The 27,350-nt window shown below is 36.8% G+C and overlaps 1 protein-coding gene across 1 annotated transcript in view; it reads right to left on the bottom strand.

Annotated features, from left to right (window-relative positions):
* Malrd1 (MAM and LDL receptor class A domain containing 1) overlaps window positions 1-27,350 on the bottom strand; it is a 665,455-nt gene that overhangs the window by 129,256 nt on the left and 508,849 nt on the right. Inside the window, exon 32 of the mRNA XM_034509650.2 lies at window positions 6,730-6,931. Within this exon, the coding sequence (XP_034365541.1) occupies window positions 6,730-6,931 (202 nt within the window). The remainder of the gene's footprint in view (window positions 1-6,729; window positions 6,932-27,350) is intronic.

Here is a 27,350-nt window from a genome sequence, read left to right as displayed (position 1 = left end):
AATTTTGGTTCCTGGTATAAGACTAGAAAATTATCTATTTCATCCAGCTTTCCCAGTTTTGTTGAGTATAGGCTTTTATAGTAGGATCTGATGACTTTTTAAATTTCTTCAGTTCCTATTGTTATATCTCCCTTCTCATTTTTGATTTTGTTAATTTGGATACTGTCCCTGTGCCCTCTGCTTAGTCTGGCTAAGGGTTTATCTATCTTGTTGATCCCCCCACACCCCCCAAATAACTGCTTCTGGTTTTGTTGATTCTTTGTATAGTTCTTTTTGTTTCTATTTGGTTGATTTCAGCCCTGAGTTTGATTATTTTTTGCTGTTACTCCTCTTGGGTGTATTTGCTTCATTTTGTTCTAGAGCTTTCAGGTATGCTGTCAAGCTGCTATTATATGCTCTCTCCAGTTTCTTTTTGGAGGCACTTAGAGCTATGAGTTTTCCTCTTAGCACTGCTTTCATTGTGTCCCATAAGTTTGGGTATGTTGTGCCTTCAGTTTCATTAAATCCTAAAAAAATTTTAATTTCTTTCTTTATTCCTTGACCACGTTATCGCTGAGTAGAGAGTTCAGCTTCCATGTCTATGTGGGCTTTCTGTTGTCTTTGTTGTTGTTGAAGACCAGCCTTCCAGTCTCCGGTGTTCTGATAGGATGCATAAGATTATTTCAATCTTCTTGTATCCTTTGAGGCTTGTTTTGTGACCAATCACATCATCAGTTTTGGAGAAGGTATATTATTTTGTTTTAGGAAAAAAATGTTCTATAGCTATCTGTTAATACATTTGTTCCATAACTTCTGTTAATTTCACTATGTCTAGTGTCTATTTCCATGATCAGTTCATTGCTGAGAGTGGGGTGTTGAAGTCTCTAATTATTATTGTGTGATGTGCAATGTGTACTGTGAGGTTTAATAAAGTTTATTTTATGAATGTGGATGCCTTTGCATTTGGAAGATAGATGTTCAGAACTGAGAATTCTTCTTGGTAGATTTTTCTTTGATGAGTATGAATTGTCCTTCCTTATCTTTTTTGATAACTTTTGGTTGAAAGTTAATATTATCTGATATTAGAATGGCTACTCCAGCTTGTTTCTTGGGACCATTTGCTTGGAAAATTTTTTCCTGCCCTTTACTCTAAGATAGTGTTTGTCTTTGACACTGAGGTGCGATACCCATATGAAGGAAAAATGATGGGTCCTGTTTACATACTCAGTCTCTTAATCTATGTCTTTTTATTGGAGAATTGAGTTCATTGATATTAAGAGATATTTAAAAAATTGATTTTTGCTTCCTGTCATTTTTGTTTTTAAAGGTAGAATTGTGTTTGTGTGGCTATCTTCTTTTGAGTTACTTGAAAGAAGATTACTTTCTTGCTTTTTCTAGGGTGTACTTTCCTTTCTTATGTTGGACTTTTCCATCAATTATTTTTTGTAGGGCTAGAAGGATCCTGTCTCAGGTTGCTCTCTGGTTCCTGTGTCCTGAGGGCTCCAGGCAGGTCCCTCTTAGCAGAAGTGGTGGTTTTATTTGTGCTCACAAGTACTCTCTCAGCACTCCTGAGAGAGCAGCTCTCTCTTGATAGTATTTCGGTATGGAGAGTTGGGACACAGGATCAGCTCCAGGTTAAGACTGCTTATATTAATTATATCTGCAAAAACCTCATTTCTAAAAAAAAAAAAAAAAAAAAAAAAAAAAAAGGTTGTAATCTCTGGTTCTGAGAAGGACATGTAATTGAAGTGTTCCACTTTTATTCTGACTTTGCTGTAAGGAAAAACAAACAAACAATACAACACAACACACAAAACCAAAATTAAAAAAAAAAAAAAAAAAAAAAAAAAAACTAACCAAAACCAACCTGGGGAGTGGGGAGGGTTTACTTAACTTACTTCCAGGTCAAAACTCATCATTGAAAGAAGTCAGAACTGGAACTCAAGGCAGGAACTTGAGGCAGGACCCATGGAGGAACACTACATGATTGGTCACTGGCTTATAGTCTGCTTGGTTTTCTGTACAACCTGGGAGCACGTTCTGAGTAATGGTACCTATGGAAAGTCAGCTGTGCCTTGGAGCATCAGTTAGTAATCAGGACTGTTATTTATAGACATGCCCTGGATCTATGCGATTTTTTTAATGGAACCTTTAAGGGAGCCTACCTTTAAGAAGGCCTTGAACTCAAATGTCTAGCCTCTGTAGTTATTGGAACATAAATATCTATAGATATTTGCTGATTTTGACAGAGTTTCACAATGGAGTCCTAGCAGGTCTTGAAGTCACAGTCTTCCTGCCATGGCCCTCATGTTTTCTAACTACAGATATGTACCATCATGTTATGCAATTAAGACTTCTTTACTTAGAATATACTGAGCTGTGTCACATTGATAATTGAAGCTAACCAGGGCTTGTGGGAAGACATTTTTCAGCCCAGAAGAACAGTGAACTCCTTTGGGGAAACTTGTGCTTCAACCTGCATTAGTATGCCTTGATGTCTGCCTACTCATCTGATTCCTGACAAAAATGTATAGACCTGTACCATAAGTGCCCTACATTACCCCCTGTTCATAGCATGTGATAACCCACTGTTTAATACCACACAACTTCCCCTACAGTTTGGAACCATTTATGTCATTAGAACCTTCTAAAATGTCTGTTCATCACTGAGGAAAGTCTCAGATCCTCCTTTTTTTTAAAGGAAGAAAAAGAAAAACAGAAGCTACCTTCTATTGCAGGAAAGTCATATAAAGAAAACAATATCCTATGAAAATGAATGTATTCTTCGGCTGACTCAGAATCTGGAGGGTTTGATACATGTCAGCAGGAAATTATTCAAGTTAATATCACATCTTATCTGACTTTTGTCCAGACAGTGCTAACTATGGGATGATGGACAAAGCAAGCAGTCTAGACTTCAGAAAAGTTATTTTCTTTTTTACTCTTTTGTGGAGTGTTGAGTATTTAATCAATACTGGAAGAAACTATGAAAATTTCCATCTCCCACTTCACATAGCAAACAACCACTGTAAGGGCCCCTGTATTATGAGGATATTTGGATTTTATTTTTATATCTCAGTAGAAAACTATGTTCTACTCTCAAGATTTCTTAACAATAAATATTATTTTTAGATAGGAACTTATTATAAATGGTCACTTTAAAAATGTTTCAAAAACACTATTACTATTCTCAGAACTGAACTGCTACACACTTTTTATTTCTTGCCTTTTCTGACTCTCTTCCCTATTTTTCACCTTTCCTTCTGTCTTGCTTTCCTCTTTGTTATCTACAGATGCTAACTGTGACTGACATTCACCACTGGCCCTGGTAGAAAGAAAGTCTTATTTACTCGATACCAGATGCTGCTGAGTTGTTTCAGCAAATGTTTCTCAGGTATTTAAAATTCCTGTTCTCTTCTTGAAAGTCTAGAAGTTTTATCTGAGATTGCTGCTTCCTTTCTGGAAATTTATTGCAACTGGAGAAATGCTACTGAACAAGATCAATTCACTCAAGATGACCTATTCTTACACGCCATAAGTATTTCTGCCACACAGTGATAGAAGACTGAAAATAAAAGTATAGATCATCCACAAGACTTAATATATCTACTGCTTCCCTGGAGACAAAAGAGCTGCTGAAGAACCAAACTTCATATTTCTCAAAGTTTCAAAAAGCTATGTTATTATTTTTCGAACTAAAACTAGGAAGCATGATTTAAAGTAATGAAAGTAATCCCATTTATGCCACAGCCTCTTGTAGTAACTCCAATAAATAATTTCATTTGGGCAAAGATTAAAACAATAATTTAAAGCTCACCATAGAGATCAGAGATTAAAAACAAAGCCAACCAACCAGCCAACCAACCAACCAACCAATTAAGCAAACATAAAACCCTTTGTCTACTATGTACAATGTTCTGGGTGTAATCCGTAGCAACACACACAGAGACATACATACATACTAATGGTAATAAAAATAAAAAAGCAATGATCTTTTAATATATAACTTCTTTTTAATATACATTTTCAAAACTAGAAATAGCATTGATCATGTACATATTTGAAACTACAGAAAAATAGCGAAAATAAAAAAATATTATCCACACTTCCTTTTCTTAGAGTCATATATTATTTTGTGTTTTGTTCAGACACCACAGATAGTATCTTTAGCTTATTAATATGGTTTCATATTTTCTTTGTCATTTTCTATAATTATTAAAAGCAAAACAGCTTCTCATTTCTGATGTCTTTATTAGTTATATCCTTCACATTCACTAACACATGTTGTTCACCAACACGTTTTCTTCCACAATTTTGTTTGCAAAGGATAAGCCACCTATTTTATATCTCTCTAAAATTTTTGTAATAGTACTTAAATCACATGAAAGGATATTTGTAACAACATTAAAATAGCAACATTTTTTCAAAGTCTTTAAAATATAACAGTATTACAATGGATATTACAGTTATATTAATTTCAAATATGATTTATTTTGTCTATGTCTTCTCCACAGCTCTTCAAATGAAGCTGTTTCAGGTATACCAAGTGATTATAAAGATTTTCTGGCACATCACTGAGGGATTTCACAACTGGTCCTTTAGAATCGCTAGCTTATTTTCTTACTTTCAATGCGTTCTAACAAAATCAACCATGAGTCCCTATACCACAAGGCCCTGGAACTGGGTATGTGAATGGGATTGAGGAGGGCACAGTGATCCATAAGGTGACAGAGAAGATATCCGAAGTTTCATGGTACCAGTATTAGTTGTTATAAGGTCCTCAACAGTAAGGACATTCTATAATATATTTAGAAAGAGGCATCAGTCCATCAGAATCAATCAGGGTGTTTTTACAGTATTCCAATATATACTTTTATTTAGGAAACTATTAAATATTTTTTCTGTTATTTTTGAATAATAGTGATTTTCAGGCTGAATCTCCTAGTTTCTTCATTAAGTTCAAGATATGAATTATACATACTCCTTTGATTACTGAAGATAACAAACTCAGTGTAGCATAACACACATTCACATATGCACAAACACATACACATAATCATGCATCTTCCAGTCATTCTTAGCTCTTTACACACACACACACACACACACACACACACACACACACACACACACACACACACTTGTGCAAAATTGCCGGAGAACATGCCGATATTACAGTTTCTAGGAAATACTGAGAAAGGAAATAACCAGGGCTATACATTTACTCTTGAATGACAAGAGAGTTATCTTTAGAAAAAGAGTGATAAGAAAAAGAGTTCACATTTGGAAACGAAAACAAAAAAAAATTGAAAGAGTTTGTCATAGAACAGTTCTGTTTCTTGCACAAATGTTACAGGATCATCTGCAGAATTCAAAAAAGCCAGAGAGACAAAGGGGACTAACTAAAGACTGCTTCAGAGAAGCAGAGCCTGGGAACAGGGACCCATATGTGCCTTGGTTCCCGAAGTAGCTGGCTAACGTATAGTAGGTGAACACTTTCTGTTGTCCTAATCTGCATGCCCAGGAGAATTTTTTTTGAATAATCACATTGTTATATATCTAATTTTGAAAAAAAAAATCACAGCCATTGTGATAGACTATGGGGCTAAACAGTAATGTGTATGCTATTGTTTAAAAATTATAAATATTTGTACTAATAAAATGTAACTAAAAGAATTGAACAACATTGTTGGAAGTGATTATGATTGAGGGAGTTAATGCTTTATATATATTGTTTAATTTGGAAGGTATAATTGCTCAGGAGTTAGCTCAAAGGTTAAGATCATAATATTTTTATTTATTTTATTTATTTTCATGTATATGAGATGTGAATGTATGTATATGTATTCATGGTTGTATGTAAGTGAGGATGTCATGGGGGTGTCCCATATGTACCTGCAAATTTAGAGAACAGAGGTTGATGTCAAAACTCACATCCTATTGCTCTTCTACCTTATACAATGAACTCCTGTTTCCTCAGTGACAGAGCTGAAATCCTGACAACACCAATATGTCTAGTTTTGCTAGCCAGCTTTGATCTGGAGATTCCCTGCCTCTGCATCCTAGACTAGAAACGCAGGGAGACTATCATGCCCCCTTGCATTTTCATGGACACCTTGAGTCCCTCCAGTCTTCATGCTTGTGCTGAAAGTTTTTAACCACAGAGGCACTGTACCTGCTAAAGATCATATTGTAAAATAACACGACTCCTGTGTAATAATAATTGAAGATTTACAAGAGAACAAATTGCCCCACTTAACTGAAGACATCCTCAATAGAAGAGATTCCGTTATTGGGTTAAAGAGGCTTCTGTCTGGGTTTGTGTTTTCTTGTTGAAATACAGAGACTATTCTAGATTAGGTGGGACAAACACAAAGAAGGAAGCAGCCGGAGGAAGAGAAAGACTTACACAACATGAGTAAAAAAGAGATTTGGGAGGATGACAGGTGCCTTGGTTTTAAGCAGTTTTGGTAAAGATGGAATAGGAAGGTCTGCAATAAAGCTCTATCAATAGAAACATGTTTGCTTAGCCTTTAGTGTGGTGCTAATTTGCTGTCTAAAACTCATGAATATTTTATGGCAAAGTTCATGGGCAGAGAAACTACCTCTTAATATACGCATACATATATATTCATCACTTAGGAATAAGACTTGATTCAGAAATAAATGCAATTCCTCTGAATCTCCCAATTACTATATATTTTGATATGAAACTTGTGTTTATTCCTAGTTTCTAAAGCAATCACTTACCTCCAGATGCACACTCCGGGGTAAAAGTGATGTCATCAAGAGCAATAAAGATGTCCTCCTTTCCACCCAAGTCAGCCTCAAATGCCACCTTGAAGGGACTGTTACTAGAAAGAGGTACATGTGCATAGGTCCATCCACTGTTTTTGTTTTGGATCATGGACCACATCAGGATGTTTAGTCCTGATTCCTCAATGAGATGCACCTAAAATTATAACCAGAGAAAATGATTCTTTATGATTAGGTGTTAGAGATATTCATGAGGGTCCTCAAGATTGATTTGAATTATTCAAGTCATTTAAAGATCAGAGTAACATACATAAAATCTTTAACAATAGAAAAATCTCCCCAGATTTATCATATCAATATTCAACATTAAGGGTTAAAGCAAAAAGACTGCCACATGTAATGCATTTTCATTATAATGTTAAAATTAAAGTTTTTGACAGATCATCTCCAAAGTATTTAATTACATAAAGAAATTTTAATGACATCTATGAAAGGCAATACAAGTATGAGTAACTATGTTTGTTTATATTGCAGAGCAGTGGGCTGCTGTAACAACAATTGTGCATCCAGTATACATAGGTAAAGGCAGAGGCGAACAGCTTAGCCTTTTCTAGCATCCTCTGCTGTATCTTCCAGAGGCTTTATATTCCTGCAGTCTTGAAAGCAAGCCTCTTCACTGACTTGGATTCCCTGAGTGGCCACCTGAGGATATCAAAAACACTTTGCCTATTCATTAAAATTTTACCTCATTAAAAGTGTAGGGAATGCATGAGTGGGAAGAGAGTGTGGCTTGTCTTAGCCCCCAGCAGCTCTCAGTGGTTCTGTGCTTTAATCACCCATGGACAGGTCAAAGTAGAGAACTAAGATTCAGCTTAATCCATAGAAGTGCATCGCTTAACATAGTTTAAATTAAGGGTAAAATACTCAAATCTTATTTAACACAAACAAAACACCAAGAATAGCAAACAAATATATTTCTATTGGAAATAAGAGGTTAATAGAGGTTAACCTAAGTTAATAAAAGATAAAACTAACAGTGATGCTGTCAATATTACTGAATGTTTAATAATTTTATTAATTTTAATGATGTGAATAATTTATGTTTGTGGAGCCTCAACTGGTATATAGATATAAGGCAGGACTGCTAACTGCCAACTGAACTTTGCAGTTATAGAAATAGAGCTCAAACAATTTAAAATGCATAAAGCCACAGAGCATCATGTTGGGTCTAACACACAAGGGGCTTGAGAATCACCATCACACTCCTCACAAAGAAATATGAGCAGTTCTTCTCAAATCCCAGGTCCTGGGAGACACACACACACACACACACACACACACACACACAATTAGGGAGGAGGAAGAAAGACTGGGTAACAATTTATGGGAACAGAACTGAAACCTGAGAACCAGTCATGAATGACACATCCTAGGACCCAGTCTCTTTCAAATGTCAAACCTTAATGTAAAGAACCTGAATTTTTAGACTAGGAGATGCATTATGGGCAAAACCACTTACTTAAAAGCCTGACCTCCATCCTTTGAGGGGGGTACAGTGTAAAGAATATCTGATTCCCAAAAGCTGTCCTTTGACTAACACACTATGAAATGGAAGAAATGTACTTACACTGCACACACACATACAGACACACACACACATACACACATACAGACACACATACAGACACACACACACATATCCTCCTCATATACATACATGGGCATGGGCATCAATAAGTATAAAATAATAATAAGAGAAATAAACTGAATTTAAACCTAGAGATTTACAGAAAATCTCTGTTAACCACTACAAACAGATGGGGGTTTTGTGTAACAGCAGGAGGCTATGTCTGAACAAAGGCTCTATTTAACTGACCCTGTATTAGTTATAAGTGCACAATCACAGCTCTTAAGAAAAACTAAATATAGTTTGAAAAGCTGAACCATTGATAGACAAAGAGAGCAGACAATCTCTTTTTCTTTTTTTCTTTTTTTAAAAATTATTTTATTTATTTATATTTAATTTAATATTTAATTTAATATTTAAAATTATTTTATTTATTTATATTTATATTTCAAAGGTTGTCCCCTTTCCCAATCTTCATTCCTTGAGCCACCCCACTCCATCCCCTTCCACTTTAAGAGGGTTCTCCCCTACCCACCCATATACTCTTACCTTTCCCCTCCAGCATCTCCTTTTCCTGGGGCATCAAGCCCTCACATAACCAAACACAACCCCTCCCACTGAGGCCAGACAAGGCAGTCCTCTACTACATATATAGTGTGGGCCATTGACCAGCTCATGTATGGAAAGCAGAAGATTTCAATCTAGTAAACCATTGAAATAAACTATAAGTGAAAATATAATGACAGGGGTGAAGTAAACAACAACTATGCTACCTATTTCTTTAAGTTTCAATGTCTGCTTTAACTCAGTTATACCAATTGAAAGGCAGTATTTTCAGAGCTAAGGAAATGTTAAAATCCAAGTAAATGTTGCTTCGAAGGAATCCAAGTTAAATACCAGGAGATAGACAGATGAAAACAAATGGGATAAAGAAAAATATGCAGTGATAGCGAGAATGTGTATAAAGCTATATCAATGTTGAGTAAAATAGATTTCAAAGACAGGATAATTAACAGGGATAATGATGTCATTGCTCTACACACTCAATGCTGTGTCCTTCCTCTAAAAAAAAAAAAAAACTGTTGAAGCCTCAAGGTGATGTTATTAAAGTGTGTAACATTTGGGAAATGATGAGGTCTGAGGGACTGCCCTCCTCAGTTTGATTAGTACTTGAATAATGGAAGCCTGAGGGAATTGGCTAGGAGTTTAATGATCTCATTAGGACAGACTAGAAATAATTTTTTCTACTTGGAATTCCTTCATTCTAAAGTTATTTTGTTATTGTGGCCCTAGTGAATTGAGACAGAACTGTATCATATAAGTTTCCTAAATGGCATACTAATTCATAATGTAGGTGTTCCTAACAATAGGGTATCAAATAATTGAGGGAAAAGTTCACAGATCTACAAGGAGAAAAATCAATGAATCTATTATTACAACTGAAGACTTCAAACTTCTTGTCCCAGTGATTGACAGATCAGAGGGGAACAAAGCCGTCAGGACATGTTTTCAGAGAAAAGCATCAATCAGCTGGGTCTCATTTACATTTATACAATGCTTCATCCAGCAACAGAGGAAGGTAGAGTCTTCTCAAGCTTACATGTAGCAATCACTAAAATTGATGGCATTCTGGAAAACAAAACACTGTAGCCAATTCAAATGAATGGATGTGATATTGCTCTTAGGCCACAGTGAAATTAAACTAGAAGATCACAATGGGAAGATAACACATGGGCCGCAGAAATTTCAGAGGAAACTAAATGATGTTTCAAAATAAAAGCAGCCAACAGTATTTAGAGGACAAAGTATGTCTGTGTTCACGTGTGTGTGTGTGTGTGTGTGTGTGTGTGTGATCAGTTCCCTAGAATCTACATAAAAATCCAGGTATTGTGGCTCAAACTTTCAAACTCAGTGCTGGATGGATGACAAAGAGGATCCCTGAGGCTTTCTGTTAAATAACTGAGCTCCGACACAGTGAGAGACCTTGTGTCAAAACATAAGTTAGTGAAAGATTGAAGAAGACACCCAGTGTCTACCTCTGGCACCCACATGCATGCTTACATACTTTGCACATGTGCCCACATGTACATACACACATAAACAGATACACACACAAACACAAAAGAAGATGATGAAAGCCGAAGCCCATTTATGATAACTTTTGAAATTCTTGGACTAGAAAGGATTATCTTAAAAGTTAAGAATATCTTTAAGTTAAAAGTCAATTTTATTCGATATTAGAATAGCTACGCCAGCTTGTTTCTTAGGACCATTTGCTTGAAAATTGTTTTTCAGCCTTTTACTCTAAGGTAGTGTCTATCTTTGTTGATGAGGTGCATTTCCTGTATGTGGGAAAATGCTGGATCATGTTTACTTATCCAGTCTATTAGTTTATGTCTTTTTATTGGGGAATTGAGTCCATTGATGTTAAGAGATATTAAGGAAAGGTGATTGTTGCTTCCTATTATTTTTTGCTATTAGCAGTGGAATTATGTTTGTGTGTCTATCTTCTTTTGGGTTTGTTGGAAGAAGATTACTTTCTTGCTCTTTTGGGTGTATTTTCCTTTGTTATGTTGGAGATTTCCATTGACTATCCTTTGTAGTGCTGGGTTTGTGGAAAGATATTTTGTAAATTTGGTTTTGTCATGGAATATCTTGGTTTCTCAATCTATGGTAATTCATCTATGGTTTTGTGCATTTGCTGTTTTGATTATTACATGACAGGAGGTATTTCTTTTCTGGTCTAGTTTATTTAAAGTTCTGTAGGCTTCTTGTATGTTTATGGACATCTCTTTCTTTAGGTTATGGAAGTTTTCTCCTAAAATTTTGTTGAAGATATTTACTGGCCCTTTAAGTTGGGAATCTTCACTCTCTTCTATACCTATTATCCTTAGTTTTGGTCTTCTCATTGTGCCCTGGATTTCCTGGTTGTTTTGGGTCAGAATCTTTTTGCACTTTGCATTTTCTTTGACAGTTGTGTCTATGACTTCTGATTTTATTCCCATGTTTTCTATCTCCTGGGTAGCCCCCCTTTGTGATTTCTTTATTGTTTCTACTTCCATTTTTATGTCCTGGATTTTTTTCCATTCCTTCACCTGTTTTGTTGTGAGGTTTTTTTTGTTTTGTTTTGTGTGTGTGTGTGTGTGTGTGTGTGTGTGTGCACATGCGCGCGTGCGCGCGTGTATGTTTCTTTAAGGGATTTTTGTGTTTCCTCTTTAAGGACTTCTAGCTGTTTACCTGTGTTCTTCTCAATTTCTTTGAGAATGTTATTATGTTCTTCTTAAATTCCTCTATTATCATCATGAGAAGTGATTTGAAGTCTGAATACTCCTTTTCCCATGTGATGGGGTATTTGGGACTTACCTTGGTGGGAGAACTAGGTTCTGATGATGCCAAGTACCCTTAGTTGTTGATGCTTATGTTCTTGTGCTTTCCTTTCACCATCTTGTTATTTTTAGTGCTACCTGCACTCACTGTCTCTGACTAGTACCTGTCTCTCCTGTTATCTTGGTTGTGTCAGAACTCCTCTGAGTCCAGCTGTCTCTGTGATCCTGTGATCCTCTGATCCTGTGATACTGTGATACTGTGATCCTGGGTGTAAGAGCTCCTGGGAGTCAGGCTGCCTCTGGGATGCAGAAATCTTGGTGTGACCAATCTCTATGATCCTATGTTCCTGAGCATGTTAGAGCTACCAGGAGTCTGGACCCTCTAGGTTTTGAGGTATTGGATACAGAGCTGACTCTCAAGATCTACTCAGTGGTCAGGAGCAGACAGGAAGAAACCAGTGCCCCTGGCTAGGAGGGAGTTCCTGGGTCCCCATGGGTCCCAGTTACTACATGTTTGGGGTGGGTGTTGTGGCCACCTTACCTAAGATTCTATGGGAGTTAGAGCTCCTAGGAGTCCCACTATCAAAAAAGATAAGGAAGGACACTTCATACTTGTCAAAGGAAAAGTCAACCAAGATGAACTCTCAATTCTGAACATCTATGCTCCAAACGAATGGACACCCCATATTCACAAAGGAAACCTTACTAAAGCTCAAAGCACAGATTGCACCTCACACAATAATAGTGGGGGACTTCAACACGCCACTCTCAGCAATGGACAGATCATGGAAACAAAAACTGAACAGAGACACAGTGAAACTAAGAGAAGTTATGAACCAAATGGATTTAACAGATATCTATAGAATATTTCATTCCAAAACAAAAGAGTATGTTCTTCTCAGCACTTCATGGTACCTTCTCCAAAATTCACTATATAATTAGTCAAAAAGCAGGCCTCAACAGATACAAAAACTTTGAAATAATCTCTTGCATTCTTTCAGATCACCATGGACTAAGGCTCCTCTTCAATAATAACAAAAACAATGGAAAGCCCACATACACGTGGAAACTGAACAATGCTCTACTCAATGATGACTTGGTCAATGAAGAAATAAAGAAAGAACTTAAAGACTTTTTAGAATTTAATGAAAATGAAGGCTTGTTATACCAAAACTTATGGACACCATGAAAGCAGTGCTAAACGGAAAACTCATACCTCAAAGTGTCTACGAAAAGACACTGGAGAGAGCATACACTAGCAGCATGACAACACACTTGAAAGCTTTAGAACAAAATGAAGCAAATACACCCAAGAGGAGTAGACGGCGGGAAATAATCAAACTTGGAGCTAAAATCAACCAAGTAGAAACAAAAATAACTATACAAAGAATCAACAAAACCAGAAAATGGTTCTTTGAGAAAATCAACAAGATAGATAAACCCTTAGCCAGACTAACCAAAGGGCATAGAAACAGTATCCAAATTAATAAAATCAGAACTGACAAGGGAGACATATCAACAGAATTCAAGGAAATTTTAAAAATCATCAGATCTTACCACAAAAGCCTATACTCAACAAAATTGGAAAATCTAGATGAAATGGACAATTTTCTAGACAAATACCAGTTACCAAAATTAAATCAGAACCAGATAAACAATCTCAACAGTCCCATAACTCAGAGAGAAATAGAAGCAGTTATTAAAAGTCTTCCCACCAAAAAAAAGCCCAGGACAGAATGGTTTTAGTGCAGAGTTCTATCAGACCTTCAAAGAAGACCTAATACCAATTATCTTTAAACTATTCCATGAAATAGAAACAGAAGGAGCACTAGCTAATTCATTCTATGATGCCACAATTTCACTCTAACCTAAATCACACAAAGACCCAACAAAGAAAGAGAACTTCAGACCAATCTCCCTTATGAATGAATATTGATGCAAAAATACTCAATAAAAGTCTCACAAACCGAATCCAAGATCACATCAAAATAATCATCCATCAGGATCAAGTAGGCTTTATCCCAGGAATGCAGGGATGAGTCAATATACAGAAATCCATCAATGTAATCCAATATATAAATAAACTCAAAGGAAAAAAATCAAATGATCATATCACTAGATGATAAGAAAGCATTTGACAAAATTTAACACCTCATCATGGTAAAAGTCTTGGAAAGATCAGAAATGCAAGGTGTAGTGAGAGATATTTAAAAAACGGCAACATTCAATCTGGCTTTTCTTAATTGGCAGCCATGTTCCCAACTAGCCTAGGCCTGCGGCCATGGGCCATGAGCAGAGGCAGCATACTACCGCTGCTAAGCTCAGGCCATCTGCTCAGGCAGTCAGAGACACCAGCCCTGCCATCCATGAGATGCCAGCGTGGGAGACGATTCTGCCAATCTTCCACGCTGTCTCTACATGGCTGGGCTGTGCCCAGACCATCCCACCATCCACGCAGTACCCAGTATGAATGAAACTCTAATGCTTAAAGATTAATCAAAGGCTTTATAAGTTTGTTAATGGTCAATAACAATATGCCCATACATATAGAGGTATTTCCAAGTTAGCTAACCTAAATATAATAAAGTAATATATAATAAATAAAATAGTTGTTACCCGGGACTGTTCTCCATACTTGCAGGGCTCTTCATCCTCCTGCCTCTCTGTTCTCTCACCCTCTCCTTTCTCCTCCTCTTCCTTTTCTTCTTCCTCTCTTTACTCCTTCCACCTTAGCTCCTCCTACACCAAGGCCCACACCTAAACATAGTAAAAAGCAATATACAACAAACCAGTAGCCAACACCAAACTAAATGAGAAGAAACTTGAAGCAATCCCACTAAAATCAGGGACTAGGCAAAGCTGACCCCTCTCTCCCTACCTATTCAATATAGTACTGGAAGTCCTAGTCAGGGTAATTAGGCAACAAAAAGAGGTCAAAAAGATACAAATTGAAAAGGAAGAAGTCAAAATTTCCATATTTGCAAATGATATGATTGTATACTTAAGTGACCCCAAAACTTCCACCAGAGAACACCTAAACCTGACAAACAACTTCAGCAAAGTGGTTGGATATAAAATTAACTCAAACAAATCAGTAGTCTTCCTCTACTCAAAGGATAAACAGAAAAAAATTAGGGAAAAACACCTTTCACAATAGTCAAAAATAATATAAAATACCTTGATGTAAATCTAACCAAGCAAGTAAAATATCTTTATGACAAGAACTTCAAGTCTCTGAAGAAAGAAATCAAAGAGATCTCAGAAGATAGAAAGATCTTCCCTACTCATGGATTGGCAGGATTAATATAGAAAAAATGGCCATCTTGCCGAGAGCAATCTACAGATTTAATGCAATCCCTATCAAAATTCGAAACGAATTCTTCACAGAAATAGAAAGCAATTCTAAATTCATTTGGAATAACAAAAATACCCAAGATAGCAAAAACTTTCAGCAATGATAAAAGAACTTCTGGGACACTCACCATCCCTGACCTTAAGCTGTAGTACAGAGCAATAGTGGTTAAAACACACACACACACACACACACACACACACACACACACACACAAACAAAATTGCATAGTATTTATACAGAGAAAGGCAGAAAGATCAATGGAATAGAATTGAATACCAAGAAATGAACTCACATACATATGGTCACTTGAGCTAAAACCATACAGTGGGGAAAAGACAGCCTTTTCAACAAATAGTGCTGGTTCAACTAGAGGTCACCATGTAGAAGAATAAAAATTGATTTATTCTTTTTTCCTTGTACAAAGCTCAAGTCTAAGTGGATCAAGGACCTCCACATAAAAACAAGTAACACTGAAACTAATAGAAGAGCAAGTGGGGAAAAGCCTTAAACACATGGTCACAGGGGAAAATTTTGTGAACAGAACACCAATGGATTATGCTGGGACCTCATAAGACTTCAAAGCAAAGGAAACTGTCAATAGGACAAAGTGGAAACCAACAGATTGGGAATAGATCTTTACCAATCCTACGTCTGATAGAGGGCTAATATCCAAAATACACAAAGAACTCAAGAAATTAGACTCCAGACAATCAAATAACCCCATTAAAAATGAGGTACAGAGCTAAACAAAAAATTCTCAACTGAGGAAACTCAAATGGCCAGGAAACACCTAAAGAAATGTTCAACATCCTTAGTCATCAGAAAAATGCAAATCAAAACAACCCTGAGAGTATACCTCACACAAGTCAAAATGGCTAAGATCAAAAACTTAGGTGATAGCAGATGCTGGTGAGGAGTTGTGGTGAAACAGCCACTAGGCAAGAATTGCCACTTTCCTTCTACAGACAAATTACTGTCCAGAAAAGGACACACTTGCAGAATAGTCGACTGATTATATCTGCCTAGACAGAGTAATCAGCCCTTAATAATTCTGCAGCACTAAGGTCTGTCAGATGATCCTGGGCCAGAAGGCAGAAGAACAGATGCTCCAACGTTTTGAAGTAGAGCGAGTGTCCAGGTGTTCAGAGGTCTCTATAAATTGGCTAAGTTTTAGAAGCTATGCTTTGTGCTTCCCACAATTATAGTCAACTCAGTCATTCTGGATTTCTGATGGGGTTGAAAACTTATAGCTATTTACTTTGAGAGAAAAGATCTGAGTGTATGGTCATCAGCTGACATTCATCCTAAAGCCAAGGAAAAAGCCAGGTTCAGAACTAAGTGTTTTAGTTAGGATAGATGACAGAGGTGCTGGTTAGTCAACAAAAGGATGGACTGGGTATTAGGACTATCTTGTACCTCACTGGTACAAATAGGCATAATTATGCTCTAATTGTATTTTGAGAGAAAAGTTTCCTTTTAACAGGAAGGGTGATGTGTAGGAGGAGCTAAGGTGGGAGGAGTACTGAGAGGAAGAAAAGGAGTAAGAAGAGGAGAAGAAGAAGGAGAGGAGAAGCTAGGTGATGAAAGAGAGATAGAGGGGGGAGACAGGGAAGCAGATGTTCATGTATCTCCACCAGTCAAAGATAGTTGATATATCTAGGTTGGGTAGTGGGTTACACCTCTGATTGAACAATACCAAACTTATAAAGCCTATGATTAAAATTTCTTAAAAAAATGTATAAATGCAAAATGAAAAGGGGGCATGGGATAGGGGTTTTCTAAGGGGGGGGTAATGGGGAAACAGGATGGTATCTGAAGTGTAAATGAAAGATCTAATAAAAAATAAAATAAAATAAAAATGGCATCTCTAAAGAAAAAAAAAAAAAAGAAAAGAAAGGAGGCTAGAGATATCGTGACTCAATGCCAAAACTGCTGTCAATTCCTACCTGTTCCCCATACCGGAATTAACCCTCGGGGAATTAGGCCATTACAGATCTGGCAAATGGATGTTACCCACATCCCATCCTTTGGCAAATTACAATATTTGCATGTCTCCATTGATACCTGTTCTGGAGTTATGTTCGCCTCTCCATTGACTGGAGAAAAGGAGGCCCATGTTATTCAACATTGTCTCGAGGCTTGGAGTGCCTGGGGAAAGCCTAAAATCCTGAAAACTAACAATGGACCAGCCTACACTTCTCAAAAGTTTGGACAATTTTGTCGCCAAATGGAGGTGACACACCTGACGGGTCTTCCTTACAACCCTCAGGGACACGGCATCATTGAGCGTGCTCATCGTACCCTTAAAACTTATTTGATAAAACAAAAAGGAGAAGTTGAGGAAGCTCTGCCCATGGTGCCACAGGTTATTGTCTCTCTGGCACTTTTTACTCTTAATTTTTTGAATTTGGACAGTCAGGTCAACACAGCGGCTGATCGCCATTGCCTGGAACCAACTAGGCCAAAAGAAATGATAAAATGGAAAGATGTTTTGACTGGTCAATGGAAAGGCCCGGATCCTATTTTAATAAGATCCAGGGGAGCTGTTTGTGTTTTTCCAAGGGAAGAAAACAACCCGTTTTGGTTGCCGGAATGCCTGACGCGACGCCTCACAGTTGTGGACAATGATTCCTCAGCGGGTTCCCCTATGAATGCTTTTGATCGCTACATGGATTCTCCAAGCTTGGGTTCCTAGTATATATAGTGAATTTAGATGGGCTATCCTATCTGCTTTTCCAAAACCTATGCCCTTGCCTTCTTAAAAGGCACCGCTTTTGCTAAACAGAATTTCTCCTATACCTTTAACTATACTGAGCGAATTAATGCCTCACTCCAGTTTGTGTGTATCCTCCATTTCTTTTCATCTTATCCAACCACTCCTTTAATACTTGTACCAATGTAACTTGCTTTATGTCCCAGTGCTGGTCTGCTCTTGTCTATAAGCAGGCCCTAATAGCCAGAATACCACAATGGATCCCTATCCCCGTTCAGACGTCTGGAACCTTGACTTTATTTTGACAGAGGAGAGATTGTGATATAACAGCAGCCATTGTCACAGCTATTATGCTCAGAACAGACGGTGCTACCGTTGGAGCTATTGCCATGTTTCACCAAGTACAAACCACTGAATTTGTCAATATTTGGCAGAAAGAGTTAGCCAGGCAATGGCTACCCACTCTTCCTCCACAGCAGAATTGAAAGGAGGTATTATGATACTCAATCAGAGATTAGATTTGGTTGAGGAAAGACTGGATATCTTATTTCAGTTGACATAAATTGGCTGTGAAAGGAAATTCGGAGCTTTGTGTATTAACAACATTCAATACGAAAACTTTACAAAAGCAGCCAATCTCTCACGTAAATTGTCCTTATATCTTTCAGGAAATTGGTCTGAAAATTTTGGTAATCTTCTTGAACAACTTCGTAGAGAAATTATTCTTGTCAACTCCACCCACCTGGATCCCTCCATCATTAAAGGACTTTCTTCTTGAATTTCTTCTGCCTTTTTTTTCTTTAAGGAAAGGGTGGGGATAGGCCTGTTTCGTGCAGCCCTATGTTGTGGATTAGTGTTCATGTTATGGTTGGTCTGCAAGCTCAGAGCCCAACAAAAACGTGACAAGGTTGTTATCGCCCAAGGACTCGTAGCCTTGGAACAAGGATCTTCCCCTGAAATTTGGCTATCTATGCTAAGAAAGTAACTGATGACTGAGACCCTCAGTCGATGGACCCCAAGGGTTCAGCCCATTGCACTGGGTCGATGAGAGGTCTAAGTCTAGCCAGCCTTTGCCTGAATAACTGTGGTACCTGAATAATTAGAGGTGTTTGCGAGTGGGTACTAGACAAGGAATGTTCCACGAGTATGGATAGATTTCCCGAAAGTATGCCTGATTGCACAAAGGTTTGATGCCAAAAACCTCCTTTCCTGGTGGTGCCCCAGGGCGGAGGCTCCCTTTCCCCGACAAAAGACATCAAGATGGGTATGGGAAGTATTACTCATTGCACAACGACAAGAGAGGAAACCCATTACAATATCTCATTTTGCACAGGGGATCAGGCCTCTGCTTTCTCTCACTGAGTTGGTGCCGTGCTTGATAGGCAAAAGGCTGTTCCATCTTAATAAAATAGAAAGGGGGAGATGTTGGGAGCTGCAGTGAGCGGTGACAACATTCGCCATTACAAGATGGCGCTGGCATCCGGTGCTCCCACAAGTAAACAACTAAACTGCGCAGGTGCAAGAGGCGAAAGCGCCAAGTCACTGCCCATCCCTGGGCGTAATATGGGGTGATGAGTGAACAGCCAATCAGAAGTGAACATGCCACTCTAGGGTGCATATAAGCAGTGCCTTTTCCGGGCTTGGGGTCTTCCGCTTCAGCTGATACAAGAATAAAGCCTCGTTGTAGTAACTACCCAAACACTGCCTCCCGTGTCTCTCTTGCGGGCGAGAGGACTCAGAAGGGGCGCGGAACATTAAAGGGCCAATAAATGTCTTCGACATTATAGAAGAAAAGTTCCCTAATCTAAATAAGATATTACATGACAAAACCAAATTTACACAATATCTTTCCAGAAACCCAGCATTGCAAGCAATAATAAAGGGAAAGCTCTAATACAAGGAAGGAAATGATACCCTAGAAAGAGCTAGAAAATAATCGTCTCCCAACAAATCCAAAAGAAGATAGCCACACAAAGATAATTCCACCTCTAATAACAAAAATAACAGGAAGCAACAATCACTGTTCCTTAATATCTCTTAACATCGATGGACTCAATTCCCTAATTAAAAGACACAGGCTACTTGATTGGATATGGAAACAGGACCCAGCATTTTGCTGCATACAGGAAACCCACCTCAGTGACAAAGACAGACTCTACCTTCGAGTAAAAGGTTAGAAAGCAATTTTTCAAGCAAATGGTCCTAAGAAACAAACTGGAGTAGCCATTCTAAAATCTCCAGCCTGAGAACACAAAGGGAGGGAATCATGGCTCCACTTGCATAGGTAGTTGAGGGTGGTCTTAGCTGGCATCAGTGGAAGTGGAGGGCCTTGATGCCTGAAAGTTTGGATTCCCTAGTGTTGGGAAATTCGAAAGCAGGGAGGTGGGAATGGGAGGATGGTGAAAGCACACCCTCATAGAAACTCCCAGAATTATATGGATTAGAAATGACAGGGGCAGGCCGCCAGAAGACTAGATTCTAGAATTCAAACAAAAAATTATCTTGATACTAAAGTTTGTCTTGAGAATTGTATATTGCAGAATACACAGTCTTGGTATATCTACTCATCAGGGAAGCTGAGCAGACCTGCTCGAACCTCTGATGTCCTGGAATTCTAGCTGGATGCAGTGAAGACACAGCACCAGAGGCTAATTAATTTACTCTTTCCCCTGCCCCTCTTCTAATATCTCAATGCTCATAATCAGTTTGAATTAGTTAATGAAGAGTTGGCACCCCATTCCCTGGCCTTTGGGGACTGAGGTGGTTAATATTGGGCTGTCTTTCTAGGGAAATGTAGTGGTTTTGTTGGAACAGGGAGGATTAGCTAGGATTTATTGCTTAGCCATAATCTATTGGTAGAAATATGTAAAATTGTTATTAAGATGAAGTTATAATTTCTTAAATGGTACAAATTTTACTTTGATTTCAAATGTAAGGTTTTCATTGGTATAAGCTTCTTATTGATATAAAAGTGAGATTAATATTGTTAGTCTCATAGACATTGTGCCTGTATAACACATTTAGGAATACAAGGCTTAGACCCAGTTCTTCTTTAACTTTTCTAACTGACTTGAGATGGTGAGCCTGTGCATTAAGGACCTATAGCAAATTCATGGCTTTGAGTTTATTGTTAGGGTGTTTTCTATATTTTATTTAGAAATAGCTGAGTGGAATTAACAGACAACAGTCAGTTGCTTTATATAATAAAAAGGGGGAAGATGTGGAGAGCTTTTGGGACTGCCTGGCAGAAATCTGATATTGGTCAAGGACAAGGAAATGGGCTGCTTGGAAAGAATCTGACATTAGGCTAGAACATAGTAGTAACTTCAGGCAGAAATCTAAATCCTTGGCTAGAACAAAGAAGTAATTATAGACAGATATCGAAAACTTAAGCTAGAACAAAGAAGTAGGCTTTAGGCATGAAAATGTCTTTGGGCTAGGACAGGGAAGTAGGCACAGATATTTAAGCTCTGACAAGCCCTTAGAGAAGTGATCACAGGAGTGATCATGGGACTCTGTTTATTGTCCTGTGTGTTCTTTGACTATCTGGATTTATTGTTTTGCTTGTTTCTTTACTATTTGCATCTATTGTATTGTTAGTCCTCAACCTAGAACTGAACTTAATACTTGCATGTAATTTAAATGATATAGAAGCAAAAGAGAGGAAGAGGAATGGGATAGGGGACTAATGGTGGGGGCATGGGGAAAAGGGATAACATCTGAAATGTAAATAAATAAAATATTGAACAAAAAAAGAATATCTACAAAGAACAATATTCTTAAGGGTGGAAAAAAAAAGGTCCTTTCTCAGGAAATTGAGGACAAAGAATGGCATTTATTCTTATCATTTCTATACCAAAATTCTATACTTAAGTGATGAAAGAAGATATGTACTGATTATGAATGAAGAAATAAACCTTTCTTTACAGAGGGCATGAGTATACAGAAAATCCTTTTGGAAATTTCCTCTAATCAAATAAAGCATCTTCTTAAATGAATACATAGTTGGAACAATGTTACAGTATATATGCAAAGTTACCATGAACAATGTTAATTTTTTTATGTCCCAGTAATGAAAATTTTAGAATGTGATTTAAATATCCATTCTGTTTTAGTACAAGGAGGAGAAATATATAGTGATAAGACATTTAATAATGAGAATAAATCCTGATACATATGTCATTATGTTCACTCATTTTTATGGAGACATCATAGAAGATAGACAATAGCAACAATGGCAATAAAACATAAAGCATTAATTGTCATGTAATACATTAATTGTCATAAAATGTTATTGACCAACATGTTATTTGAAACAAGATTGTGTGTATGTAAATCTAACAAAAGAATATGATAGGAATAATACTATAGATCTGATGAAAAACTGAAATATAAACAACATTTATATTTGATAAATTATTCTATGAGTAAAAATCACTCTTATCAAAATGTAAACTCTCTTCAACTTGAATCAACTAAAAACAATTCCAGTCAAAATTCCAAGAGGTTATACTGAGGATATTAATGAATTAACTCAAAAGTTATAAAAGAAGGCGAAAGACAAGTGAAACAACAACACAATATAGAAGAACAAATTCAGAGCAACATTAATTGGCTACCAGGAATTATTAAAAGTTATGACAATCAAGGCAGTGCTGTACATGAGTTAATGACCCAAACAGAACAAAAATCCTAGAAACAGCCAAAAATCAGACAACAAAAATGGAGAAAGTACAGTCATTCCCAGAATGGATTCTTTCTATGTACACATTCAAAGAAAATTCAAATTGAAGTAAAAATGGAACTATGGGCTGATTTACTTCCCTTTCAGGATATTCCATAAAATTTTAAGTATTGGGTAAATGTTTTCTGATTCTGATGTCTAACTGAAAACACATGCTTACGTATATTTCTCAGGAACATTCCAAAGCAAAGACAGAAAATGCTGACATCAATTTGCAGAAGTACTGGAGAATCAGAAACAGCAACTAATACACACAAATAGTAAAGACTTTTGGGGAATTTTAAAGCAAATAGAAATTGTTTGATGAAAACACATGGGTAGAACCATAGTGTTTTAAAACAATCACTGGTGAAAGAAACAACCGCCACTATAAACAACAACAGAAAAGATAAACTTCCTACCAGGATTGTGAACTCACTCAAGGAGGTGGTGCCTTAGGTACAAAGCTATTAATGAACCAAGGGCTCCAAGCATGCTGGCTCAGTAACTTGTCTGAGGAACTGATGAGAATAGCATTTGGACTTGGGTCACCCTATGTAGCTAAATCTTGTTGAAATGATCAGACACAGGAGTTTCCAAGGTGGGGAATAGAACCAAACTAACAAGGCAATGATTCCTGAGATTGCTACAAATAGCTTGTACTCCCTCCATCAAGTGGGAAAAATAATGCATCAAAAATATAAGGCCATCGCAGTCATAGCTCCTCTATAACATCAGAGTGACAGAGATGGAGGTCACTCAAAAGGTACAGTCACTGCCAGAAGAAAGGTATTTATTGGTTTGTCTAATGAATTGGAATATATGTCCTAATATTATTTATACAAGTTTCACCAACATGCAGAGATGTAAATAAAGAATTTTGGAAAATTACAAAAGAGAATCACTAAACTTAACAGGTTTTACAATCTCATGGTGGAGACAGTAGAGCTATGAGAAAACAAAGAATCATATCTAGTTTTTTGCTTTGAGTGTCATTTAAATTTAAATCACACACACAGGCACACACACAGGCATATACACACATACACGTACACATGCACACACACACATACACGCACACATACAGACACAAGCATATATATGCATACACACATGCATATACACACATAAACATGCACATACACACATACACGAATACATTCAAAGGTGTTTTTTCATAGACTGTGAAGACTAGTTTGTCTAGATAAAACCTTAAGTTATGAACTGATTATCAGAACTAGTCCAAACTATTTACAACTGAGAATGAAGAAAGTGTAGCAGAATCTCCCTGAAGTTAAAAGGGAGCAGGAGACATCAGGTTTCCACAAGAATTTGTAAATTATAACACTGGAATGTGAATGGATTTCTCATAAGAAGGACAATATGGACACAGGAAAGAATGGTAGGGGTTTCAAATGGGAAAAACAGCTCCTGTGAGAATATTAGTCAGTTCATGATGGAGGCCTCAAAAGAAACCATATCTGTTTGTTCATTGATCTTGGACCTTTGTCCAGAACTCTGAGAAAATTTATTGCTGGTGTTTAAGCCATGTAAGTCTGTAGTTTGAGTGGATATAGAATGGGGGAATGGATCTGGGAGAAAATGAAGGAGGGAGTTAATATAATCAAAATACAACACATGGGATTCTAAAAGAATCTACCAAATAACAATATCAAATTTAGTTCATTTTAATTATGGCTATAGCACTATTATTTATGTTATGGTATGGAAACGTCAGCAGCAAATCAATAGGTACACTGATAACTGCAGTCATCTGCATTACTTTGGTTTCTGCTTAAATTTGCTAGGGACTATAGCAAATAAATATGTATATCAAATTACAGAACAACCTAACACCATGGATTACATAGAATTAGTAGTACAATGAGAAAAGATAGCTGTAAAATACTTTGATTCAATGTTAATATGCAATGTATGCCAGCTATTTTTAATAATAAGATTACCAAGAAATATGTGTGTTCTTTATGAAGTACATCTAATATTCCAGCCAATTACAAGAAGTCACAGAGCCTGGCCAGTACAATCTTGCCAAACATCTTTTATTTGTACTGATGTGTGTTAGATTCAAAGTATAAACTTCATTGTTAATAATAATAGATGGAATTTCCAAGTAATCTAATAAAAACTCTCAGTTCACACAAAGCAACAATAATTATAGCTTAAAAAAAAAAAAACAGAAATAAGAAAGAGGGGCTGCAATCAAGTGTACCCAAAGAAACCACAAGTGAAGTCAATACATGACAAAATAAAAGGCGAACAGAAGCCCAAGAAAATGCCCTATTGTCAAAAAGAAAGAAGAGTCACATGTATGTAAAAATCATTGTCTTGAGTCTTATATTTACCAATATATCTTTGACATATAAGAGCTGAGACTGATAAATACACCAAGAAACAGAACAAAACAAACATTAAGTACATAGAGACTGAGTATACTTAAATTTGACACACCTTAATTCTAATAGGCATAGGCAGTACAATAAAGAGAAAGAACAGATGAAATGGTTTAATTTATCTGTTTTTGCTACTCATCTATGTGCCTCTCTATATTAGCAATGAACTAGGTGCAATCATTTTTTCATACACTAAAAGAAATTTATGTACATAATAGAGATTTAACATTTGATAACACAGTCTTATGAAATCAATGTAGGTAGGACAAAGGGTTCAATTAATGGTAGTGCAATAACAGCTGCTGTAGAAAAAAAAAGAGATTCTAATCTACCACCATTTCTATTCAATAACAAAACCAAAGTAATTAGCTAAACCCACAGCTGCAATTTATAGAATAATAAATGAGTACATTTTATTCTTCTATAATGAGAAAGGGCTTGGCAACCAAGGCATCAAATTCAGAATCTATAAGGAATATAAAGACTGATAGAGTTCACCAACTAAAAGTATAAAAGTTTCTTTAGCTTCCAATATGTTAAACAGTTCTTTGAAGAAGTCTTACTCAGCCTGGGACCCAGACTTCTAAGCAAAGCTGATTTGGGTTATTTTTCAAGGTGACTTTGTGCCTTCTCCATTTATAGTCAGCTGTGAGAAATACTTTCTTTTGCAAATTTCCACTTCTATGTCTTAACAATGTGACTTGATTTTAATTTCCAGCAGGATAGCTCTTCAACTAGAGGTCACCTGTTCTCCTTATCACACTGTGAAGGGGAAGGATTGAGCAGAAGGTCAAATTAGATTAGCTCCCTCCTCTTGAGTGTTAAGCTTTGCATTTGTGTGTTGCCTTCTTGTCTTGTGTAATTTATAACTTAATAGTGTTTTACAGTAATGTTTCTCACTAAGGTTGTTTTTCTAATATTCACAAGGAGAGATATACAGACTTTTCTTGATTTCAAGTATATATATATATATCTTTGTTGTCAAAATCTATACACCCAATTTTCCCAAACTGTTAATATGGGCCATGATTCTTGACATGTGATAGATAATGGAAATGTGCAGATACATTCACATATTTATCCTATCCAAATCCTGAGTGTGTCTGTCAAACATCTGTTTAATAAAAAAATTTCACACTAACACATGGGACATTAATATTATACAGAGGAGATATCAAAACTATTTTCAAAATGGTTCATTTTGCCAAAAAGCAAGCAAGCCAGCCAGCCAGCCAGCACGCATGCACGCACGCACGCACGCAAGCAAGCAAGCAAGCAAGCAAACAAACAAAAAAACAGTTTGGATGTCTTGTTTAGGACTGAGGACTCAATAGTCACCCATTCTCTGAACTTTAACCAGCTGTGACTTTATGCGTTAACCTCTGTTGCTAAATATAGAAGATTCTCTGATGAGGTTTGGAAAGACACATTAATCTATCACTATGAGAAGTTATCACGAGTTATTTCACTGCTATATGCAGAGTAACGGCAGTAGGATCTTTTATAGAACTTATGGCCTGTCTAGTCACAGCTTCTTGGCCCTGATAATATGCTAAGTAGGGGTTCTCTATTATAGAGCTGACCTTACTTAAATTCAAGCAGAAACTGGTTAGTTATTTCAATGGTATTTGTATCACTATTTCACCAGTGTGCAAAAAATTCCTTCTAAAGCTCAAGTACCATTGTGAAAGATTAGGTGTAAAGACTGTAATAACCAGAGGTGGTGGATAACTACAAAGAAACAGTATTCTATGAACAAAGCAGGTCAGTTTCTCATAGGAATTTGCAGTAATTGTGACAGTATCCGTTAGACCTATACAAGTTCAAGTCAAACAAAACCACAACATGAAGTGGTGACCTGGACATGAAGTCCTACCCCTACTTAGGAGCTCTTGGTAACTGATTAATGCTGGAGAGGGAGTCAGGTTTTATTTTTTGTTTATTTGGTTGGACTTTATTTTCTTTTATTTTGTTTTGATTTTAAAGGTGAAACCCCTTGAACATTTAGTTCATTTTAGCTATGTCTATTGCAATATTGTGACACAGTATAGAAATATCTGTAGCATATCAAGGTATATTGATCACTACAGTCTTCTGTATTACTCTTATATCTGCTCAAATAAGTAAGAATTGATCAATTTGACCAATATTATCTGGGTTCCTTGCATGTTTGTTAAGAAGGCAGATATCTAAGTATTTTCATCAATTCTTATGTATATCACATCATCTGAAGATGTACACATTGTTTCTTCTCTTACACACTCTCTGGTATTATTCCCCAAAAACAGCTGTGCTGAGCAGTGCCACACTGCTTGTGAAAGCAATTGAACATCCTGTTCATTATAAGCAGAAATGAAAGAAAACTACTAGGTCTGGAAAACAGTTAAAATGTATTTAAAAATAAACCACTATTTTGAGGCAAATGGATGGAACTAAAAAAATATCACCCTCAGTGAGGTA

This window comes from Arvicanthis niloticus, chromosome 8 (assembly GCF_011762505.2).
Source record: "Arvicanthis niloticus isolate mArvNil1 chromosome 8, mArvNil1.pat.X, whole genome shotgun sequence".
In the NCBI taxonomy this organism is placed as follows: Eukaryota; Metazoa; Chordata; class Mammalia; order Rodentia; family Muridae; genus Arvicanthis; species Arvicanthis niloticus.
This window is presented reverse-complemented; position numbering and strand designations above follow the sequence as displayed.